Raw genomic sequence first — 21,955 nt, forward strand, 5'->3', positions numbered from 1 at the left:
ATATATAAATTTCATAAAACGATCAAAAAAAAGTTTTTTTTGGCAACAATCAATAACTATTTAAGGCTTTTTTTATAATGTCAACATTAGTACTCAGTTGTCATGAAATACTTGTTCAAGTATGGCTGTTCTTGTTTGTTGTATCAATTTGTATGTCAATTATTAATTAACCCTTGTTAATAATGCTCTGTTGATTATTAAAAAGCTGAGCTTAGTAAGACTACTATCGATGTGCAGTACAGTGTAAGCGTGAATCATGGCGGCCGGTGGAGAGGATCTTTGGCGCGAGTGCGCAACTTGGCTCACTCGATGTGGCTTGTTACGGCCTGATCATAAAGCAAATTGGGAGACGAGTACTATCCATGATCTTGCTTATACTTTACGAGATGGTGTGCTGCTTTGTAATTTGTTAAACACGCTGTACCCGGGATGTATCGACATGAAAGATGTTAATCAACGACCCCAGATGGCACAGGTATTTAAGGACACATATTGTATCTTTGAATTTAACATAATTTGAATATGTAATGTATAATAAAAACACGTATTCTGTAATTGAGAAAAAGTAAAACAAACTATTATTGCGTTTAAAGAAAACATCCATTGACATATCTAATGTTGTAATATTTTTTAAATGATAAATAATATTGAACATTCATTGCCCTTAATTTGAAAGAGGATGTTCTTTGATAAGATTTACTATCAACGGCTACAGTTATAGTCATTGATGTGAATGTGATATTAATTATGTATGCATGGATGTGTGGAGGGAGCTGTTGATGGCATGCATATAGAAAATGTTTTGTCAATGAAAGGCCCAATGAAAGGCTGCAAAATACATATTCAAATCCCAGTATTGACTATAACAACTGTTACCATGTCACATATTTTAATTTGGTTTTGTGATTATCAATTTCAGTATATCTTCTTCCTGTTTGTAGTTGTGATATCTTGTTTAGCACTATAAATATGGTTGTATGTATGTGTGTTTGTTACTTAATAGCACCAAAAGTAGTACTGGTATCTTTGTATTTAGGTACTTGTAGTGCTGGTTTATACATAGACCACTTTCCCTTCTATAAAAGTCTAAAATGATAGAATGTAACTCACAAATAGTCACTTTATGATTGAATTGACACAAAATATAAATATATATATAGTCTTGTTGTAATATGTTTTATACACAGTGATAATAGAATTGGTACTGTATATATATATACATATATATATTGTAAATTAATTATTCTATTGCTTTAAGTTTATATTGAGTTTTATTTCATGTTCTTGGTGACCAGTTTCCATTCAAGGACAAATTTTCATTTGCAATAACAGTCATTCATTCGAATCAAGTTATATTCAGAAAGAAATTAATGGCAAAATATTAAAAGTAAAAACTATAGAAAATTACATTTAATTTCGCACATGAAAATTAGGACTGATCGGTAGTAAAGATAATATGAATAATATAGTATAGAAAAATAATTTGTTATTCAAAATTTATTGATAAAAAACTAAAATTCTATTAAAGGTAATACTTAATTTGAATACATAAATGTCAATAAACATCTTAGCAATAGAGTAACTACAAAAAACAAAATAGGTCTCTTTTCGATTGTAAAAATATATTTGAGTTATAACATAGGTTTATCAAATGAGTGATAGGAAAAACAAATTGTTTTGTGTTTAGTGATATGTATAAGGGCATGAAGCACCTATCCTGTGATATAACGGAAGCACAGATTTGACATATTAAAATATGAAGCTATTTTTTGAATATCTGACAATAATATTGTATACATTACAATCATATACAAAATCTTGTATAAGAGATATAACTTATGCTTTGGTTACTAATAAATCTTTTATTAGTATTATTTTTTTACAATCAATATTAGCTATAATCGATATCTGAATTGATGTGACAGATCACATTGGCTGTATATCAGGGTTATGACGTCAGAGATTTTTGTATAAGATAAATTTATCTATAGGTTTTTTTTTTTTAAACTAATAATTAATTTGAATATTTCGACCATATTTTTAATACTTAAATTCGGAAAGGCGAAAGTAGACTTCTAAACGCGTGTGTATCCGCAATGCAAAACGTAGTTATGTTGTTAAGTTTTACGAGATACGAGCTCCTGTAAGAAATAAAAGACATTTAAATTCAAAACATTGAAAATAGTTGTTGAATCTTTCACAAAAAGTTATAAAGCGTTTGACTTATTCGCTGTCATTATTTGTATTCTCTGCGCCATCTTTTTTTACTCTGTCATTAAATCATATAAATTGCGGCAGTGATTACTAATAATTACATTTTACCATCGTAGTCCGGCATGGCATTTCGAGCGTTGCAAAATTTTAACACGTCTGAAGAAGAAACCTGTATTCTTAGTATTATAAGGAGCCGAACACGACACATTCTTATTATCACCTCGTTATTCTTATTACATACATATTCGTACAAATATAATTACTTTTTAATATGTATTATGTAATTATTTCTCATAAATTTCATCTTAATTATATAAAATTATCATATGTTACAAACTATATGAATATTTTTTTCTATATTAATAATATTTTTTTATATGGAACAGAAAAGAATGCTGTTTTTCTTCTAAGCATTATTACTTCGTAATCTAAGCACCACTTATCAGAATTCAAGCCGTATCGGGTTCTCAATTTCAGTGAAGGTCTTCTAAATATTGCTTGAAACTAAAAATCAATACTATTATAAGATTATCTAAATATAGCTTAGTGTCGAGTTAGGAATTCCTTCGTTTTGGGGCGTTGGATGCAAACAATGCCACTAGTTTTACTTGAACTATAATATTTTTTCGCAGTTCCTATGTATGAGAAACATTAAAGTCTTCCTGAGGACATGCCACGAAGTGTTTGAGCTTCGGGAGACGGATCTCTTTGATCCTTCGATGTTATTCGACCTCTCTGACTTTCACAGGGTGTTATGTACCTTGGCCAAGCTCAGTCAATGTCCTAAAGCCTTGGCTAGAAATGTTCAGTAAGTAACCGTAATTATGGATACAAAAATAAAATATTATCCGCTAACTTCTACTTAATCTTAACTCCAACGACGATTTTGAATTTAAATTGACCATCTGTTAGCTACATATATTCGTTTTAATTCGATACTGTGGATAGTATAGTTTAGCGAGTCGTGTTTCACCAACAGGCCGTTCTCAGCGAGACGGACTCAGTCGGAGGAGGACATCTACAAGGACCTTCAGTCGGTGTAAGTATTAACTGTAGTGAGGTGTGTCGTGTGTCAAAGTTGTTGATAACGTAATGCCGTCAGCGCGAACATGCCGTGCGAGTCGCCCTCGTACGAGGTGGTGGAGGAGGTGGAGACGAGGGAGGTACCGTGGATACAGTTCACTATACCGAGCGTGGCCTGCGAGGATCGCGTCGAGGAGATATACGAAGACCTCTGCTATGTCAAGTTCGCCTCGGACACGCCAGAGGTTCCTTCAGTACACACGATATCAACATTTTGCTGCTTCATTTGCAACTGTTTTTTTTTGTTCACCGTCTCCCGTATTCGAACTGCGGATTTTAAATCGTCTCATATCCAACATGAAATATCTCTTAAAAATATCTTTGATCTAAACAACGTGTTTTTCTATTTCTGTTCCGCGTTATGTAAACACTTCTTGTTTTTTTTTTAATCCAATACAATTTCACACATTCAGTATAGTACATTGCACACGCACACGCCCGCGCCCGCGCCAGTGCGTTCAGTACTTCTTAGAATATGATATGCGGTATCGATATATTTGCAATTTCTTAGTGACGTTATCGATAATAAAGTGCATTCTTAATTGACATTGTAACACGATATTCAGATAAAGATACTTTTAAATGATGGTTTCATAATTTTTTTCGATAACTCATATAAAAATTGCTATCACGGGCATGTTGTTATAGGCTTTACAATTTTTTTTGATTCTCGGTGTTTTATTGTAGTATTAGTAAAATAGTTGAATCGTACTACGTTGAAGCGAGTAGAATTAGAATTGAATATACAAACTCCTTTAATAATGTGATTCATAAAACATCAATTACATTAAATAGATACTAAAAAAAAGTAACAGTTTAAAAAAGGAACACGTAGAATCCATTCTGTAAATTACTTCATGTTAAATGTATACCCAGCACGTAATTTTGTTTTCATGCGAGGCGTATTATGATATTAAAACATCCGGCTTTCGACTCAAGACGTCGTTTAACATATCTGTCGTCACATCCCCGCTACTTATTATGTTTATGAGTATGTACGTCTAATGGGGCGCTATCCGTCCGGGGTGTGACCAGCTGGCGTCGATGAAAGATCCTAAACAAGCATAGTACGCCTCGCAGGAACACCGACACGCACCGTAGATATAATAACAATGGCTTAAATATAGAATCGAACGAACGAAATAACATGGTACTCCTACCACAAGTGTGCAACGAAAACATAAATACGGACAGTTTCCAGTTTTTCATGTACATAAACCTGCGTCAATACTGTACCGTCACGAGCGAAGATTTATGAATGAAAAACTTAAAAGTGTTCGTTTTTAGTTTAACGATGCTAACTCGTGGTAAGGATACGGAGATGTATTTAATACTGCGATACGTCACAATTATAATGATTGTGACGTCATAATGTCCGTTCGTCCGATTGTAATGGATGCGCGTGCGCAGTGGCGGAACGGGCCGTGGGGTGGGGGAGTACGCCAGCTACTGCGCCCGCCTTCACGACGAGGAGATCTACCACGACCTGTGCGTGGTGACAGGGGCAAGGGGCGCGCCCGCCGACAAACACAACATCGCTTTCGCTACAGTATGACGTTTTATTTAGATCACATGGGAAGTAATGAATGATGAAGACGTGCACACACGTATAGAAACACCATAGTAGATCTGTCCGACTGGGATAAGTTTGTATATAAATCGATCACTGTGACAATGGTACCGCAGCTGGCTCCCCACGGATGGTCCCATTTCATGGCGGACTTGGAATTTTAAGTGTACAAGTAAAAGTCGGGCGTAGTTTGAATAATTCATGCACTCGTTACTTCCTATGCCATTTAATTTTTTTGCCGCTATGTAGCTAGTCGTCTATAATGTTAGCCGGCTTAGAATGGTCTGCACTATGTATAGTTATCGTCCGATTGTCCTGTTAGCCGATGATCTATTTGAATCTCGTGTTCCAGCTAGCGACGTCGTCGCACAGCTTAGAGAAGAGAGATTACGTTATACGGGAACTGGTCGACACTGAGTGTAACTATGTGGATGTGCTCAGTAAGATTATCAAATACTTCTTGAGGCCGCTGACGCCGTATCTGAAGCCCCAGGATATGCAAGTCATATTTTTCGGTGTCAAGGTATGCGGTCATCGCGCACATTTGAATATATTGAGTTTTTAGTCAGTGAAGCAAACATTATAAGGTTATAAGCTGGTCAAGTGACACGCTCGAGGTCTTCTTCCAGGAGTTGCACGATATACACAACGGTCTACTCCGCCAGCTAAGGCTCGCGACCGACAATTGTGTACCTGGCAGCGGAGCGCCGCGACTAGCGGACGTGTTCCTGGCGTGGCGGGAGCGACTCCTGCTGTATGGAGACTATTGCTCAAATCTCACAAACGCCCAGGACACGTTGAAAGCGCTCGATGCAAGGGATTCCACATTCAGTAAGCAGCTACTGGTGAGTTGTCATATTTTGTATGAATAATTTGAGTTTTTCTTTTAATTAATTGATCTTTCTTAACAAATCAACTACAGCCTTAATGTGTTCTAAGTTGATATTACGATTTTATCCCCCCTCCTCCCCCCTACTTTTCAGAAATGTCAAAAGGAGCACAGTGACGGTCGTATCCAGCTGCGCGACATCCTGTCGGTTCCCATGCAGCGTGTGCTCAAGTATCATCTGCTGCTAGACAAGCTGGTGCACGAGACCCAGCCGGTGAGGAATCACACGACTACTACACTGTGGACATACTAAGCGATATATAATCTGATTGTGTTCGAGAGCGTTGCGTTACACTCAGCACATCGATCTATCATCGTATAATATAATACAATCTGTTATGTGTCAATCAATTCATGAAAAGCCTTTCGATGACAAACGGTAACATATGATCTGCAGAACCACGAGGAGTTCCGCGGCTTGGAGCGCGCCAAGGAAGCCATGGTGGACGTGGCTCAGTATATCAACGAGGTGAAGAGGGACAGCGAGGTGCTCGTGTTGCTGGCTAAGCTGCAGGTCAGACACGCGCACACAGGCACCCGGCCTCTTGTATAATAAAACAAACTCAAAGTGACGGTCACCTCACAGGAGAGTATAGTGGACTGGGACCGGTCGGGCGCGGAGGGCGGGTCGCTGGCAGCTTACGGCCGCCTGCTGCTGGACGGAGAGCTGAAGGTGAAGGCTCACGAGGACCAGAAGATGAGGATGAGATACGTGTTCGTGTTCGACAAGTACATGCTGCTGTGCAAGCCCGTCAAGGTGATCTACACCACAGTATGTCCACACACGTCCTACGCGGCCTGGCTACTAGAGATGGCTGGTTGGCTGGCTTGTGTCCGTGGTCGATGTGTAGTAACTAGTTTCCCTAGTGTAGTGGTCACAGTTACTCGATAGAGCTGTCGCTTGTGTGGGTTTATGTTAAGGAGGTTAGCGTTGTAGTGCGTGTCGCTACTGGTTGGAGTTATACTCTCCTCGCGGGCGTTCAGTCTATGTTTGAGTCATTCAATATGTTAGGCGTATAAAGATCTGCCCGTAGCCTCGTCGAGTGATCGGATAGTAATGCGGTATGCTAGTATTCATTTAAGTAATACCATATTGTCACGTGTTTCACTCCTAAGTATACAGAACTACCTACACGCCTGTGTGACTTCGAGCTATTAATACCTTAAACTTACTCACCGACTAACAGCGCCTCCTTTGTTCTTACATTTTGATCTTCATACTTACACTTCAAACTACGAGTTGAGAGATTTGAATTAAAATTTGGTCCTCCAAGTTGTCGACCGCTGGCTGCTATCCCGTCCAAGGAGTGTGGTTTCCGTGGACAAATAACTTGTTTATTTTCCTCGCCCCCACTCGCTCCGGTCACCCATCCAAGGAGAGACTTCGGCAAATGTGAATTTACATGACCATAGAGTATTCGTTAGCTGCTGAACTGCCAAACTCATATTGGTTGTTTAAATAACAAATCGCCGATGGAATTAGATTTATAGCGTAGTGTTTTTTTGTATTCCTTTACGTTCTGAAGTTATGAGTAATAATTATATTCTAGTTGCTTAGTGCTGTTTTTTATATCTTATCTGTAATTTAGTATGACTGCTATAGACTAGCCGCATGCCCTTATAATGGTAAATAATTCGTGAAACATAGATTTGGGTAGTTTGCAAAACTTATGTAGCCAATGTTCTGATATTAATAAATATAGAAATTGATTATTCTTCACTAAATATATATAGTTGGAGTAACAGATATTTTTTGCATTGATTATGGATGTACTTTGTGAAAGTCCGAACATCAAAGAGACCTAATCTTATTTAATAAATTTCAACAACGTCCCCGTCCATTGATATGCCATCGATAAGTTTCTTAAAGTGCACTATATGAGTGCGGTGTGTCGTTCAGGAGAACCAGTACTCGTACCGGAAGGGCATCAAGCTGGCCGAGTACCGTGTGGAGGAGGGCGGGCCGCGGCGCTCGCTGAGGGCGGACGCTCGCTGGACCGCGCACTTCTTCCTCGTCAGGCGGACCAAGGACGCCACCTACACGCTGTACGCCAAGACGGAGGACTGTCGCCGGAAATGGCTGAAGGCCATCAACGACGCCATGTTAGTCACCGAACACTCCGACACCTTCGACTGCGTCATCAGGATCGTCGTAGTTCGTTCATACTTACGCTGTGTTCACAGAGAGAATCTGGAGCCGCCCGGCTGTCGGCGGACCAACCACAAGTTCGTTCTTCACACCTTCGAGAAGCCGGCCACGTGTCATCACTGCTCCAAGTTCCTCAAGGGCAGGATATTTCAGGTCGGGTTTATATTCAGCGTAAACTAGAAACTACTTTGTATAAGTATATATATTTAAACTAGAGTTGAAGGTGTTTTTTTATGAGTGTAACGAAAGGAAATAAATGTTCTTAAATATAAGTAATCCGAGTTACTCCTCATGACATCATGTATCCGTCAAAATCGGTATAGCTGTATCGGATCATCGGCCGGAACAGACAGACAAATTAATAAAAATATTCATATCTATAATCTACATTAATACATCTACATTTTCTAGTCAAAAGCGTTTATTTTAATATTACACACAGACACTTTGTTTTTCTTGGTACATGAAAGAAGGCCAGGGTCTGCCAGTGGACAGTGTGCTTAGTCTGAGGTGACCTCAGCACACTACAAACGGAGCGTTAACAGTTTTTGTTATTATTATATGTGATATTTGTGTGTATTGTGGATGCAAAGTCAGAAGACGTACACTGACCGTGACGTGTAGATAAAAGTGCTGTTAGTGATAGTTGTCGCTCCGTGTGCAGGGCTACCTGTGTTCCGTGTGTGGAGCATGCGCCCACAAGGAGTGTATCGCTCTGTCGGGCCGCTGCGGGGGAGGGAGCGCCCCCGCGCCGCCTCTGCCACCACACGCACTACAACCGGACACCGCGCTGCACTACTACATGTGGTATGTACATACACACACACCCACACACACACACACGCACGTACGCACGCACACACACACACACACGCGCGCAATGATGCTGATACTGACTTGCATTGGTGATGTTTCGACTGGCTAATATCTAAGTTCCTTCGATTTGTTCTTACAAAAACGTTTTTCACGACCCCATGTCAAACATGACCTCCTGTCAGAGACAATTGAACAGCGAAATAATAATATAAGTGTCATCATCCAACTCCCTGCCGTGACGTCATCCACCTGGGCGAGGTCTCTCCTCTGCCGCGTGTTTGTATAGTACTAGTAGAATGGTAGGACTCACATGTCCGTGTATGTAGGTACGTGGGCGAGATGAGCCGGGAGACGGCCACGTCCCGCCTGGAGCGCCGTGTGGACGGCACCTTCCTGCTGCGGGTGAGGCCGCGCGCCGCGCTCCACGACACTCAGTACGCGCTCTCACTCAAGTACGAACACGATACATATTTATAATGATTATATGCGACTTCTTCCGTGTCGTCTCCGGTATTGCGCTGAGAGGTCTAAGCTCTAAATGATTAATGACACGTGTAACAGCTGTCAGCGCCATCTATGTCTGTGCCACGTGACTACAGACTGCATACAATTATTGTGATGTATTTCCACAGGAACTACACTGAATGGAAGAAAACATTATAGCCTTTATATTAATTATAACACAGGTAGGATGTATATTTAAAATTCTGTTCCTAGCCTCACTAAGGAGTTTTAATAGAAATTAGGTGTTTTTCTTTTTTCTTGATTTCTTAACAACTGTGAGCGTTTATTGCCACTCCTTTCAATGTTACGCGTAATTCGTATCTGAATGTATAACGGTGTGCCTGCTTATAGAACCGACAACACGGTGAAACACATGCGAGTGTGTCTGAAGCCCATCGACTCGGTGCCTCACTACTACCTGTCCGAGTCCAGGTTCTTCAGGAGCGTGGTCGAGCTGATATCCTACTACGAGAAGACGAGCTTGTCGGAGAACTTTGTCGGGTAAGTGGACCGTCTCTGAGCGTTTAAGAGACGACCTACAATATAATAATTTGACTATATTTCCTCGTCGGTGTTCGTCGGGACGCGACGTTTATAAATGACTTATATGGTCCATATAAACATGTCATCAGATTAAACTCGAACTTGCGATGGCCCTTCCGCCGCGTGGTGGCGACTGTCATCCACGACTTCCGACCGCTAGAGGCGTCCCAGTTGGCGCTCCGCCCCGGCGCGAAGGTATTAGTGCTCAGCAAGGAAGGCGACGGCCGGGGCTGGTGGAAAGGCCGCACGCTGGATAAGGTGATACACTTAAAAGTGACGCTACATACATTCCTCTGGATGTTATTGTTGAAGTAGTGTTGAGAGCAAATACTCGACAGGTTTCCGGCCGGAGCCTTGGGACGGGAACCACACTGAGTCGGTAAACAACAGATCGCGATGTTTCGTAGCTGCGGGTTCGACCCCCGCTCGTGTGGGCGCGTTCATTGTTCATTTTCTATTTGAATTGTAATTCTACCTAAAAATAACGTCAATCCTCACTCTCACACTCTCTTTTGCGTATCGAACTGTAAGTCTCCCAGGCATTAGTTTGTGTCTGTCTCAGCGGACACACAGCGGCTGTCGCGCGTTACATAGTAACTGCTCGATGAGTTCGCTTCACGAGTCTGTCGGGAACCAAAATAGTTCTCAATAACGATCGGGGCGCCTTTTTTCTCAGAAAATTTGATTATGGTATATACATATATGATGTTGGATTTCCTCAGGGTGACCACCGCTCGGGCTACTTCCCCAAAGAGTGCGTCCGCGAGGAGCCCGAGTGTATCGGAGCGTTAGACTGATGTCAGCTGTGCCTCGCCGAGCGCGAGCTTCACTACCTGTCACACGACACACGCGGAGCCCGAGCGACCCGAGCGCTCGCCCTCGGGCCGCCGGAGGAGCCCCTCTCGCCGGACTCCATGGAAGACCTCGTCTGAATCACAATACACATACATACAGAGAAAAACCTAAACACCATCACACTGGGGATGGAGAACCAGATGATTATATTTTACTGGTTAAAATTCCTGAATTGATTACACATCAGCAGAGGTCTCGTCTGTCCGAACCCATGGCACCAGTCGACACTGTGAACGAATACTCACTAAGGTATGAAGGTTAGCAATATATTGGTGTCGCTGGAACATTGGGCTGCACAGGAAGCTGCTTGGGAATCTCACTGGTGTGGCGCGATAAGGCTCAAGATTGTGCGACTGTGATCCGACGCGATATATAGAGACGGTATGGGGACGCGCGGACAAGTGTATTTGTCTACTGATATTATATTCACATATATATATAATATAAAACGTTAATTGTTGTGCTGATAACTGCTTTAAAGAGGTCTCCGTGCTTTACTATTTGACGTTGTGTCCAAACCTCCTGTGACCCTCGTGTAGACTATATCGAATATTATGTAGTAAATGTAAAAATAAAAATATTATATTGTTAATGTTCAAGAATTGTATATTTATTTTTGTGGAGTAGGTTAGTGTTAGGAGTCTTAGATAGGGTGTAGGTAGGTACCTTCTGATGTACGGTGACATGAACGGTATCTCTTCCTCGCACGCTTTCCAGATTTGAAACAAAGTGAAAATGTTCGTGGCTACTGAATCTTTATCAAAAATATTTAGATCTCCGTGTAAGGTGAACCATATCTAATGACACGTGACTTAAAAAAATATTTTAATATAATCTGTACCTGCACTCCGGGTCCCTGCTGACACGATGCGGCGCAAGAAGGATTTATTGTAATAAATGATTCTGTGTTAACATTCACGGTCAGTGTAATGTGCTCGATGATATTCAGATTTCATGACATTTATTTATGTATAAAAAAATATTATTGTCTCCATTGGAACGAGATATTTACATGACTAGAGATAAGTGTTGTGACGTGTAATATTATTTATGTGACGTGGCAAATTTGACAAATTATTAACATAATATATGCTCAAATGTTAATTAAAAAATGTTATAAAAAAAAATTATGTCTCACAGAATCCTGTATGAATTGTGTTCTATATTTTTAGCTCTGTTCCCGTTTGGATATTTTGACCTAAACATATACATATTTTTATATTTAACTAACCTTAGTGAGATCGTGTGCCAAATTGATTTCTTCTGCTTTGTCTGTAATTTATTTATTTATTGGTATCTCTGAACGTATTCAACGTCCTGCCATCCGCGATGTAACGGCCATTTTGTTTTTCTTGAGTATACTACCACCGGTGTCGTTGTACAGCATGTTCTTTCACATTCCAAACACTTGTTAGCTTTTAATTTGACTACATCACATTCAGCGTTGTGTAAGTTCCCTCCCACGGTCGTGGTTGTGGCGGGCTCATCTCCTCATCAGCTTCATGGACTGATAATAAATGTTCATAGTTTTGTGACGTTTTATAACATTAATGTATTCTAGACACATCATTCTCTTTACGTTGGGTTCAAATACAAGTTTGATATATTTTTCTTATTAGCTCCCTGCGTCTGTGCGGGTGTTATTGTTCATGTGGAGGTGTTCACCACGCCATCAGATCACTCAATGTTTATCATTTCACTTGTAAGACACATATGGAAACTTTTTTTACTTATTTTTTTTTTTTTGTAAATAACTTGCTCAAACTTGACAATTGACAGTACTTGAGTAATATCCATCGAGCAGATTTTGTGTTATCTCACCCACCTATTATTTTATCACTAATAGTGAATAAGATTAGTTAGACTATTTAAACGATGTCTCAAATATGTTTCATATTTAAAAGTTTTATAAAGAGTTATAAGAGCCATATTTATTGCAGATATACATACTTATAAAGTAGCAAGGAAAATAAGGAATAAATAGCGAGTTATTCTCTGTCATGCTGAACTGATTAAAGAGCAGGTCCACGTTTCTGATAAATAACATTGAATACTGTTTAGAAAAGAATAATAGGTCATATAAAATATTAGCCAATAAGGTATTAGGGTGTTACGATGACTTGTGGAATAGTCCAAAAACTTCTATACAAAGCAAGGTATTTATCGTGTTTTCCATCATGGATGGGAAATAGTGTTGGGATTTCATTGTTATAATACATGCTTGGAAGGGTTGTTGAAACTGTGGCAATAATAATAAGGTGAATGAAAAAAAAGTTATATTTACAACCGCAACAGTTGAAAGCAACAAAACAATGGTTGTTTCCTTCCATTTTAAATAATATCTTTAATGTATGGGAATGTTAGAGATAGGCGTTTTATTCACTGTAGCGAAACTTTGTGAATTACTGAACTAGCTCACGACTCCGATCAATGTAACGTGTTACAGAATAAAGATGTCGCAGAACGCTGTTGTATTATAATGTTTTTTCTCTGATGTTCGAGAAACAATAAATAAAAATATATGTTAATATATGGAGATATATTGTAGTCTTGTCTATTTTAATATTCATAGATTTGAAATTTAACCGATATGTGTACTGTATTATTTGCAATTTAAAAAAATATATAATTGTATAGCTTAACGAAACGAGCACAATGATGGGGAATTAATTTATAATTGTATACCGTTGTTGTTATTGTGAATTCATTAAATACGATATCTCCGCAGACACGAGCCCTAACGAGCTGTATGTTTTAACATTATTTTTATTCGCACTAGTTGTGGATGTCGTTGAAATCGTTACCGTAATACAACGCAGTGTCCGTTTGTTTGTAAATCTTAATATTAATGTATTATATTAAAGCGAGTTTCATGATTCAGTTGGGATGTGTGGAGTCGGACATAATTGTTGGTGCTAATGTTGTTTTGTGTTCTCTGCGCTTCTTACGTGGCGGGAACGCACCTCGTTTTAGGTGAAACTATTTTGATATTAATTTATGTTCACGTTTGTAAATATACTATACAGAAATGGCATATCTCATTGTTCTGTAGTTGGGTAAGTCTCCAGAATAAATACACAATCGGAGAAGGATCGTTTTATTTATCATTAAATCGACAAGCCGCCGTTATATACAAATAGAAATTTTAATAAATAGTAGACAATATTGACCGATAACGATATGTACAGTATTCGTCCTAAAACGACGTTCACTTGAGGTCAGGAGTACTGCTGCCCAAGTAGACCTGCAAGTCGGAGACGGTCGAGCGTACTAGCTTAGCTGGGATGGTGAGTCTCTGTAAACGTTGATAGGCAGCGAAGCGATGGCAGCCTCCGAAGCTGTAATAATAGTCCCCACCCTCCCTGCCTTTAATCCATAGTATGTCTATCGGGGGTACATTGCCTTTTTCTTCTTCTTTCTGAAATAATTTTTCTAGTTTTATTTTTTTTAAATAATGTCATTCAACGTTCTGGCAGCCAACATACGGCGCGGAAAATGTACGAACTTAAACGAATGAAATTACATACATGTAAATTATTGTATTATATTACGTTCATTCATTTTCTTTGTTTTATAAAAATAAAATTTTAAAGCAAAATAAAAAATATTACCAATTCAATGACACTGTTTTAAATAGTTACCGCTCACCAAGCAAGAGCTTGGAAATGAACGAAATTAAAGTGTCTCTTTGTAATATTAATAAAACAGCTTCGTACTGAATATATACACGTAAACATATGAAGCTGATGGCGCTGATTTTTACGGAAATTTCATTGTAAGGTAGCAGATGTAATAAGGAGTGACTAAGACTAGTTTATTGTAGAAATTACAGTATTAAAAATATTTATTCCTCGCGGAAGAAGTCGTGGGCACAGCTTATTGACAAGACATTTTCGTTACAACTAACAGTCCTCACACTAATGCTAGTCACCTCCTGCGGTATGAACATTAAACAGTGGGGAGTGAAAGAGCGCCATTGATAAAGCACATACGAGATATTTGGGAGCGTATAAATCTCCTGATAACCAAGTTAGAATATATATTAATGAATAAGGAGATAACTGTAAGATATACTTTTTTTGACTAAACGAAAAATGTACACATTTAAAAGTATCAAGAAACTTCTCAGCATTACACGGATTGACCGTGCGGGTACCGGATCTATCGCGTCACAGGGAGATGAGCTTCGACAGTGGGACAGTGGGACTAGCGACGCAGGAGTAGGTTTAAGAGGCCTCTACCTAACGCGCGCCAAACGCTCATCTCCGGCGTTCAAGCTACTCTCTCTCTCTCTCTCTCTCTCTCTACCTCACTAAATTTGAAACGAACCTAGTAAGGATGCCTTCGAAGTACATTTTAAGAATGAATGTATGTCAGTTCTAGACAGGCCCAAGTCTTTTAATAGGTTGCAGAGAGATCTGGCTCTTATATCTCTCGCTCCCACTTCTACTGCGTACAAATCTACAACGAACTTATACTTAGTGAGCTCGAAATATTTATTTACCTTGATGGCATGGCCTTCGGGGATGTTGGTCTCTCAAGAAACCGTAAACTCTATTAACCAACGCCCTTTAACATTCTCGAATACAGAAATATGTCTGGTCTGGACGACGACGCACAATATTTTTCTGGGTTTTTTTTATAAGTATCTATAATTATAGTCCGATATAATGATGGATACGTTTCTATAAATATTAACATAACTAATATGTAGGCTTTTATTGGAGAAAAAGTAATTTACATTGTAAATCACGTTTTTTTATTTGTGGCAGGTATTGTAGGAGGATATTTATATTTTGATCCTTAAAAATACTTTAGCTCGAACAATAAATAACTAGTCGATGTCAGAAAGCGTTAGTTTAACATGTCGTTACTGCGTCTGTTTAACCACTTACGAACGTCAAGAGATGGCTAGGATTAGTGCGGGGACTTTTACAAGTCCTATGGAGGTGTATAGCGGTATTAAATTATATAACCTCCATTGACATGAAAGAAATTCTCTGTTTCAGTAAACATTATATATTATATTACAGAAAATACATTTTTTTTTTAATTAAAATTCTTTTCAATCTATTTTTCTCTGAAGTCCATAAATCATATATATTTTTTCATATCAAATAATTCGAGAATCTGTATTTTAAATTCTAAAGTTTGTACTTTGTATACTCATTGAATAAATAGTTAAGTTAATAAAAACATAAAACATTCATTATAAGGTACGTCATTTGTACGAATTCAGTCTCAGACTGTTTATATTGAAAATATATAATTTTAAATTTGCCCATTTGAATAAAATTGATTGATATAATCATATCACTATTTACTATTTCGAAGGCTTCCTGTTTAATTGTGTAATAATTTACTTAATAAACTTATAGGCAAGAAACTATAAACTGTTTTGTTCTATCTAATAGTTTAAAGTATATAAATTGTAATTTAATAATATATAGGTAAATAAAGTAGGTATAAGAATTACCTGAATTGTGTTCATCAGAGACTTCACCTTATTCTCATCTAATTCTGGCATGAAAGGTCTGATGATAACTGACATGGGAACATCGTAAGTTTCCTCCTTGTAGGCACTGTGGATACTCGTCATTCTTCTTACTAAAATTAGGCTTCTATCAACGATATTTCAATAGTTGTTAATGAATTTAATATATAGAGGCGCACATAACCTACAAAATCAGGGAAAATAGCAACTTGAATAACAAAAAACCTTTAAAACTGTGGACTGTTTTAAACTGTAATGAATTTTCTAGTAAACAAGTAATTTAAAATGACCGAGTCATATTTAACACCTACTCCTGTTCCAATACCTACCACCTTAACTGAAGTTATTGTTTATAGAATAGACATTATTGTTATCAATAATCTAATCTTTGTGGATGACAAGATATTTAATCTCCGTTATATACAATAAGTTTGATCACATACTTTTAATCGTCAATAATTTCATACAAAATAAACATACAACACATATTCTCATTTACTTATGAATTATTTATTGTGCAATACTAGACCAATAGTTATAATTATAATAATTGTATAGAGCGTTAGACACATATTGCTAGAATAGGATCAAGGTGTACTTACAACTCTTGGTCACGGACAGCGACTGTTTTATTGCCGCGAATTTCCTCAGCATGACCAAACAAGACGTAGACTACACACGGTTGCCTTACTAACACTGACTAAAGACAATAAAATACCGAGTAGTGACTCATGAACCGATTGCCGATTATTTAGCAAATTATATACTTTATTTTGGAAGATTTAGTTCAAAAAAGAAATCATCTAAAATTATAATTAAAATTTGATCTTAATATTAAGTACATATTTGATATTGAAGGTAATGCAAGCAAAGAAACAATTTTTTGTTTTAATTTTAAAAAATGTCATTCTTAATAGGTAGTTAACGGGAGGACGGGGGGAGGAGGGGGAGGGGTATTGAAAAATAAAAGTCGGAAATTAACTACACAAAAATGTAATTTAATTAATCTGATGGTCGCAATAACATTGAACTCGTCTTCGTATACATGTGTTCACGCCGCCGACTCTCTTCGTAATACTACAACATTCATAGATTGAATTTTATTAATACCTATTATTAAAATCGTATAAATAGTTTTGCAATTATATTGTAAAAGACATTAAAAGCAGCGGCGTGTTTTATAAAATATCCCACTGAATTTCGTTTAACTCTCATTTATATTTCTTTTTTTTCGTATACTGTCTCAGATATATTGATTTAGAACACAAACCTATCGCTACAAAAAATATATCCGAACTATTCCTCGGCGGAACTATCAATACGTAGAGCCAAAAATATTACGGTACGAGCAATGGATTTGATTTAAAAAGGACAAAAAATAAAAATCATTATAAAACAACTAACATTAACTTATCAACTAAATACGTGATAAAATAAAATCTTGTGCTACGAACATCATTAGCACCGCATAAAATATAATAATATACATGGTTTCAATATCCACAACGGCCGACGAACCTCGGCTGGTGACGAATACTAAAACGCTACTCTACTGGATACTCGCTGTTCAGTAACAGCTGACTGCGGACCAGAGTCTAGTAAATATTAAAATTGCACACTTCACTTCCACGCCATGGGACAGCGACTCAACGCGGCCGCACACACCCGGTGATGTATTTAAAATATATAATATTATCATTATCAAGAAATAAACGATATAAAGCATCGTCATACAGAAACCATCAGCTCCATGTTTTAGTTTCATGTCTACCAGCAGCGAGCTTGTGCCGCGGCCGGTCGAGCGTCACTCCGCGTATGGCGCGATCCATCGAACACTATTCAGCATAACATAAAATGCTTACATATAAAAATTACACTACCTTCACTTACAACTACCGTATATTTAGTCTCCATAGCTTGGAGGTTATTCCGTGAACGCTAAGAGACGAGATCCCGTCACGTGGTGTGTTATTAATACTGCCAAAATAATAACTTTCGATAAGAACATCGGACCAAAGATACTTTCGTTAGCTGCCCTCCCCATAACAGATCGTAACAAAATAGTGCTTCGATAGAAATAAATACTCTTCACTTTAATACAGAGGACCACACATGTCACAACACAAAATAGAAAATGTGTAGGAATCGTGTAGACGCATAGAGTAAGTAGTATACAAGGTTCTATATCTAAGACGACCGCCGGCGCCGGTAGTACGGAGACGGAGAGTCCGAGGAAACGGCTCGGCCGCGGCGCCTAAGGCGACAGGTCCTGATGCATGGGGTCGTAGGACATGGAGGTGTCGTATGGTGGTTGAGGCTGGTCGTAGCCGGCCGCCGGCAGGGCGTACCCCATGGAGTCCTGCGTGGGCGCCGGAGACATCATGGGGGTGGCCGTCCCCGACGCGGCGCCCATCGAGTACGGTGACGCCCCCGCTGCTGCAACAAACTTTATTAGACTACGTGCGCTACTTACTGTCCGTAACAGACAACGTCACTATTGGTCGTTACGTGTATATCAATTTAGTTAATTGTTTGGTACGTCTCTTGTTTAAATGAAGCGGGAAGTGATATAAGCCTATGTATAAAGGGCAATGGTTACTGTTGTATGAGGCGTGTCCGGCCGAAGGTGAGCGCGCATCGCGCCGGCCCGCGCCCGCCCAAGAGAGGTCTGTGTGCGGAAACACGCTAGTCACTACAGACACTATAGTACACGACTTCCGACACTACTCGCGCAGAACTTATTGCAATGAACAAAATCATATTAACAACTGTATCAGTATAAGTGCACTCACCAGCGGCTTTCTTGGCGGCGTACAGATTCGCCTCCTCCTGCGCCTTGCCGATGTTCTTCTTGTAGCGAATACGTTTATTGCCGAACCAGTTGGACACCTGCCGCCGACAGAGTCATTTTAGTACTTTGGTAGGTCATTTCAACGAATGTTAAGAGAACACACGTTTGCTGTTATATAACTTAACTATTAGTCGACACTTCTCATAGCCAGATTTAATAAAGTTTCGAGACCAACTGTATTATGTATGAGTGATGTTGTAAACATTATAATGAGCCTCATAGTACAATGTCGGTCGCGCGACACCTGCGACACGGTGATGCCGCAGAGCCGCGCCAGCTCGGCCTTGACCTCCTCGCTGGGGTAGGGGTTGGCTAGGTGCGAGTAGAAGTAGTCGTTGAGCAACTCCAGCGCCCTCTTGCTGAAGTTCCTCCGCTTGCGGCGAGAGTCCAGGAAGCTGTGGACAGGGTTCCGGTGAGTGGCCGTACCTGGGAGACGGTGATGCCGCACTTGCGCGCCAGCTCCTCCTTGGCCTCCTCGCTGGGGTAGGGGTTGGACAGGTGCGAGTAGAAGTACTCGTTCAGGATCTCGGACGCCTGCTTGCTGAAGTTGCGCCGCTTTCTGCGAGCGTCCAGGAAACTGCAAGCGGGTCACACTATCAGTTTAGAGGCCGAGGTTGAGCTGGGCACACTTTATAAAGAATTTTAAGTGCGGCGACCCATGTTACATGTTTATTTATTTAATTTTATGGCAAATAATACCGGACTGTAGGCAAGTAAAACGAGTCCACGCAACTATTATGCACATACCGAGAACGCAGGATCATGACGGCCTCGCAGGTGGACTGCTTCAGCTGCATCTGAATGGAACTGAACTTCTTGTGTATGATCTGCACCATGCGCTCTATTTCCTGTTCCACAGTACATGATATAAGGAAGCCACTCATAGACCGATTATGTATCTTTAAAGAGCTGTAACATCTGGATATCAATCATACCTTGGGCGTGATGGGTCTGGTGCGGCTCTGCTCTCGTAACAGGTTCATGACGTGTGTGGTGAACTCGTTGCAGGCGTTCTCGTACTTGTCCAGTTCCTGGTGATAGATCTGTCTGATCTGGGCCAGCTTCGCGCGGTAGTCCGAGTGCTCGATCGCGTTATCTGCTTGAGCCACACTGCCTTAAGTTGCAGCAAAGGGAAAGAAAAATAACATGCAACAACCAACCCCATGTATTGCCATTTCTATTAAATAAAGCAAATTTTTACGACTACATAGGTTTTATAACTCTTCATTACTGCAAGCAACCATTACATGCTGGCCTTATAGTTAGATAATTCCAATGACCCATAAATATTTAAAAAAAAATATATATATATCAAAATAATAATAAAAGCTAAAATACAACAAATCAAAACCGAGCTTAAAAACATGATCCATACAAATAATTATTTGTAAGGTTGAATTATCGATGGCAATATTTCTCACACAAAATTCATGCCGAATTTTGATTCAATAAAAATTATAAACGATATGTTCAAGAATAAACTACATGTATAAATAATGCGGCTTTCCAGTACAAGGCAGATTCATTACAATATTATGATTCTCATTTACATAATACATACAATTTTAAGCGGACATGAATTAATCCTTGTTATGGATAGTGAGTGTGTTGATTACTAAATGTTTTTTTATGATATCAAATTAAATAATGTGGAAATTGTTTACGCATTTCCTGCAAAGTTTTTAGATATTTATAGAAGCAGAGGGCTTGATTGTACTTAATAAATGCAATTACTTAACCGACAGACAAAACTTTAATACTTATAAGTACTGCATAGTTTTGAAAGACAGATTTCAGCCGTAAAAATTAAATTACTTGGAGTGTTAAGAACATGCATATTACAAAGAAAACATCTTGAATTATGGTAATGCAGGCTCTAAAAAAACTGTATATCAATTTTTGTTATTTAAAATCACCATGGTAGCATTGAATCCATTTTTTAAACTAGCTAACATGTTAAAAACCACACATAACCCACTACAATACGATAAATATATAAAATAAAAAATCAAAATTACAATCACCCCACTCTCCCGCGGCCGCTGATGCCGAGGCGGCAGCACCAGCACCGCCACCTTTCTCTGGACCCGCTACCCCTTCAGCAATCAGCATGTTGTCTAAACGCATAAGTTGCGGATCTGGGGGCTCCTCCTCTTGCGTGTTGCGAAGAGACAATACTATGGACATCATAAAATACTTTAGGGCAAAATCACACAAATCAATTTGAATTTAACATATCACTTATCCGTACCTGTTTTTTCTTTAATTTCACACAATACAGAGAAAAGTGCAGGTTTCATTCTGTGGCAATTCAGTGTATGTTTTCTTGCTTGAGCCTCATCGAGACTTTGATCGGTAATATTCATGATTTGTTGTAAAATTTCCCCGATGTCTTGTTTTCGGGCTTCGCCTTCACCAGTGGCGGGCGCCCCATCGCCGCCAGGAAGACCATAGCCTTGGGGTCCCATGAGACCACCGCTGTGCGCCATCATTCTATTCGGATCGTCCATTTTCCAACACTCAATTCAAAAATTCACAAAAAAATTACACTAAAGACGTATACTGTTTTGTACGTTATTGTATTAGGCCTTTATAAGACAAAAATAATTCAAAAACTACTCTAAACTCTACTTGAGAAGCTTATGCTTCTCCCTCCGATCTTGAGCCAGCAATAAAATGGCCGCCTTCTTTGTGCTGTCAAGATCTAAAATATTTGCAAAAGAAAACAAATAATTAAAATATTTCTCACACGCTTCATCTCGTTTCAATTTGGCCTGTGATTTAGGGAGAAAAGGAGATGGAAAATAATATTGCCAGTGTAAACTAAAAATAAGGCATAAGTTTTAGAGCGGTACATAATTTTTTTAATGGTTCGTAGGAAACATAAATTATTATACCTAATAATTAATATCCACAGTTAACCTCGAATTAATACAAATTTATTTTAATTATATTTACTAAAAATTTTTGAAATAATTTATAATACT

The 21,955-nt window shown here is 38.9% G+C and overlaps 3 protein-coding genes across 19 annotated transcripts; 1 reads left to right on the forward strand and 2 right to left on the reverse strand.

Annotated features, from left to right (window-relative positions):
* Nucleotides 1-98: 98 nt before the first annotated feature.
* Nucleotides 99-13,712, forward strand: LOC116779486 (protein vav). Of its 3 annotated transcripts, none has more exons than XM_061527051.1 (16): nt 99-475; nt 2,847-3,022; nt 3,194-3,253; nt 3,317-3,482; nt 5,220-5,390; nt 5,497-5,712; nt 5,851-5,970; nt 6,154-6,270; nt 6,343-6,513; nt 7,657-7,859; nt 7,941-8,058; nt 8,570-8,712; nt 9,048-9,173; nt 9,577-9,726; nt 9,858-10,026; nt 10,491-13,712. In XM_061527051.1, the coding sequence occupies exons 1-16, from the start codon at nt 257-259 to the stop codon at nt 10,563-10,565; spliced, it is 2,400 nt and encodes a 799-aa protein (XP_061383035.1). In that variant the 5' UTR covers nt 99-256; the 3' UTR covers nt 10,566-13,712. The 3 variants fall into 3 exon arrangements, with proteins under 3 accessions (XP_061383035.1, XP_061383036.1, XP_061383037.1); XM_061527052.1 differs by lacking the exon at nt 3,317-3,482 and adding an exon at nt 4,708-4,846; XM_061527053.1 differs by lacking the exon at nt 99-475 and adding an exon at nt 4,708-4,846 and having other exon boundaries at nt 2,887-3,022.
* LOC116779466 (sulfiredoxin-1) lies at nt 13,705-16,853 on the reverse strand. Of its 4 annotated transcripts, none has more exons than XM_032673762.2 (3): nt 16,720-16,853; nt 16,100-16,230; nt 13,705-14,041 (listed from the first exon to the last, which is right to left on the reverse strand). In XM_032673762.2, the coding sequence occupies exons 1-3, from the start codon at nt 16,769-16,771 to the stop codon at nt 13,832-13,834; spliced, it is 393 nt and encodes a 130-aa protein (XP_032529653.1). In that variant the 5' UTR covers nt 16,772-16,853; the 3' UTR covers nt 13,705-13,831. The 4 variants fall into 4 exon arrangements, with proteins under 4 accessions (XP_032529653.1, XP_061383038.1, XP_032529662.1 ...); XM_061527054.1 differs by having other exon boundaries at nt 16,100-16,301; nt 16,720-16,809; XM_032673771.2 differs by having other exon boundaries at nt 16,100-16,244; nt 16,720-16,806.
* Nucleotides 16,854-17,094: 241 nt separating this feature from the next.
* On the reverse strand, nt 17,095-21,737 carry LOC116779410 (homeobox protein extradenticle). Of its 12 annotated transcripts, none has more exons than XM_061527086.1 (8): nt 21,220-21,736; nt 20,987-21,145; nt 19,904-20,082; nt 19,716-19,816; nt 19,213-19,363; nt 18,910-19,006; nt 18,717-18,785; nt 17,095-18,553 (listed from the first exon to the last, which is right to left on the reverse strand). In XM_061527086.1, exons 1-8 carry the CDS (start codon nt 21,476-21,478, stop codon nt 18,372-18,374), a joined length of 1,197 nt encoding a protein of 398 aa, XP_061383070.1. In that variant the 5' UTR covers nt 21,479-21,736; the 3' UTR covers nt 17,095-18,371. The 12 variants fall into 12 exon arrangements, with proteins under 12 accessions (XP_061383070.1, XP_032529575.1, XP_032529583.1 ...); XM_032673684.2 differs by lacking the exon at nt 19,213-19,363 and adding an exon at nt 19,395-19,545 and having other exon boundaries at nt 17,095-18,550; nt 21,220-21,729; XM_032673692.2 differs by lacking the exon at nt 19,213-19,363 and adding an exon at nt 19,395-19,545 and having other exon boundaries at nt 20,993-21,145; nt 21,220-21,728.
* Nucleotides 21,738-21,955: the final 218 nt, after the last annotated feature.

This window comes from Danaus plexippus (assembly GCF_018135715.1).
Source record: "Danaus plexippus chromosome 3 unlocalized genomic scaffold, MEX_DaPlex mxdp_34, whole genome shotgun sequence".
Classification (NCBI taxonomy): Eukaryota; Metazoa; Arthropoda; class Insecta; order Lepidoptera; family Nymphalidae; genus Danaus; species Danaus plexippus.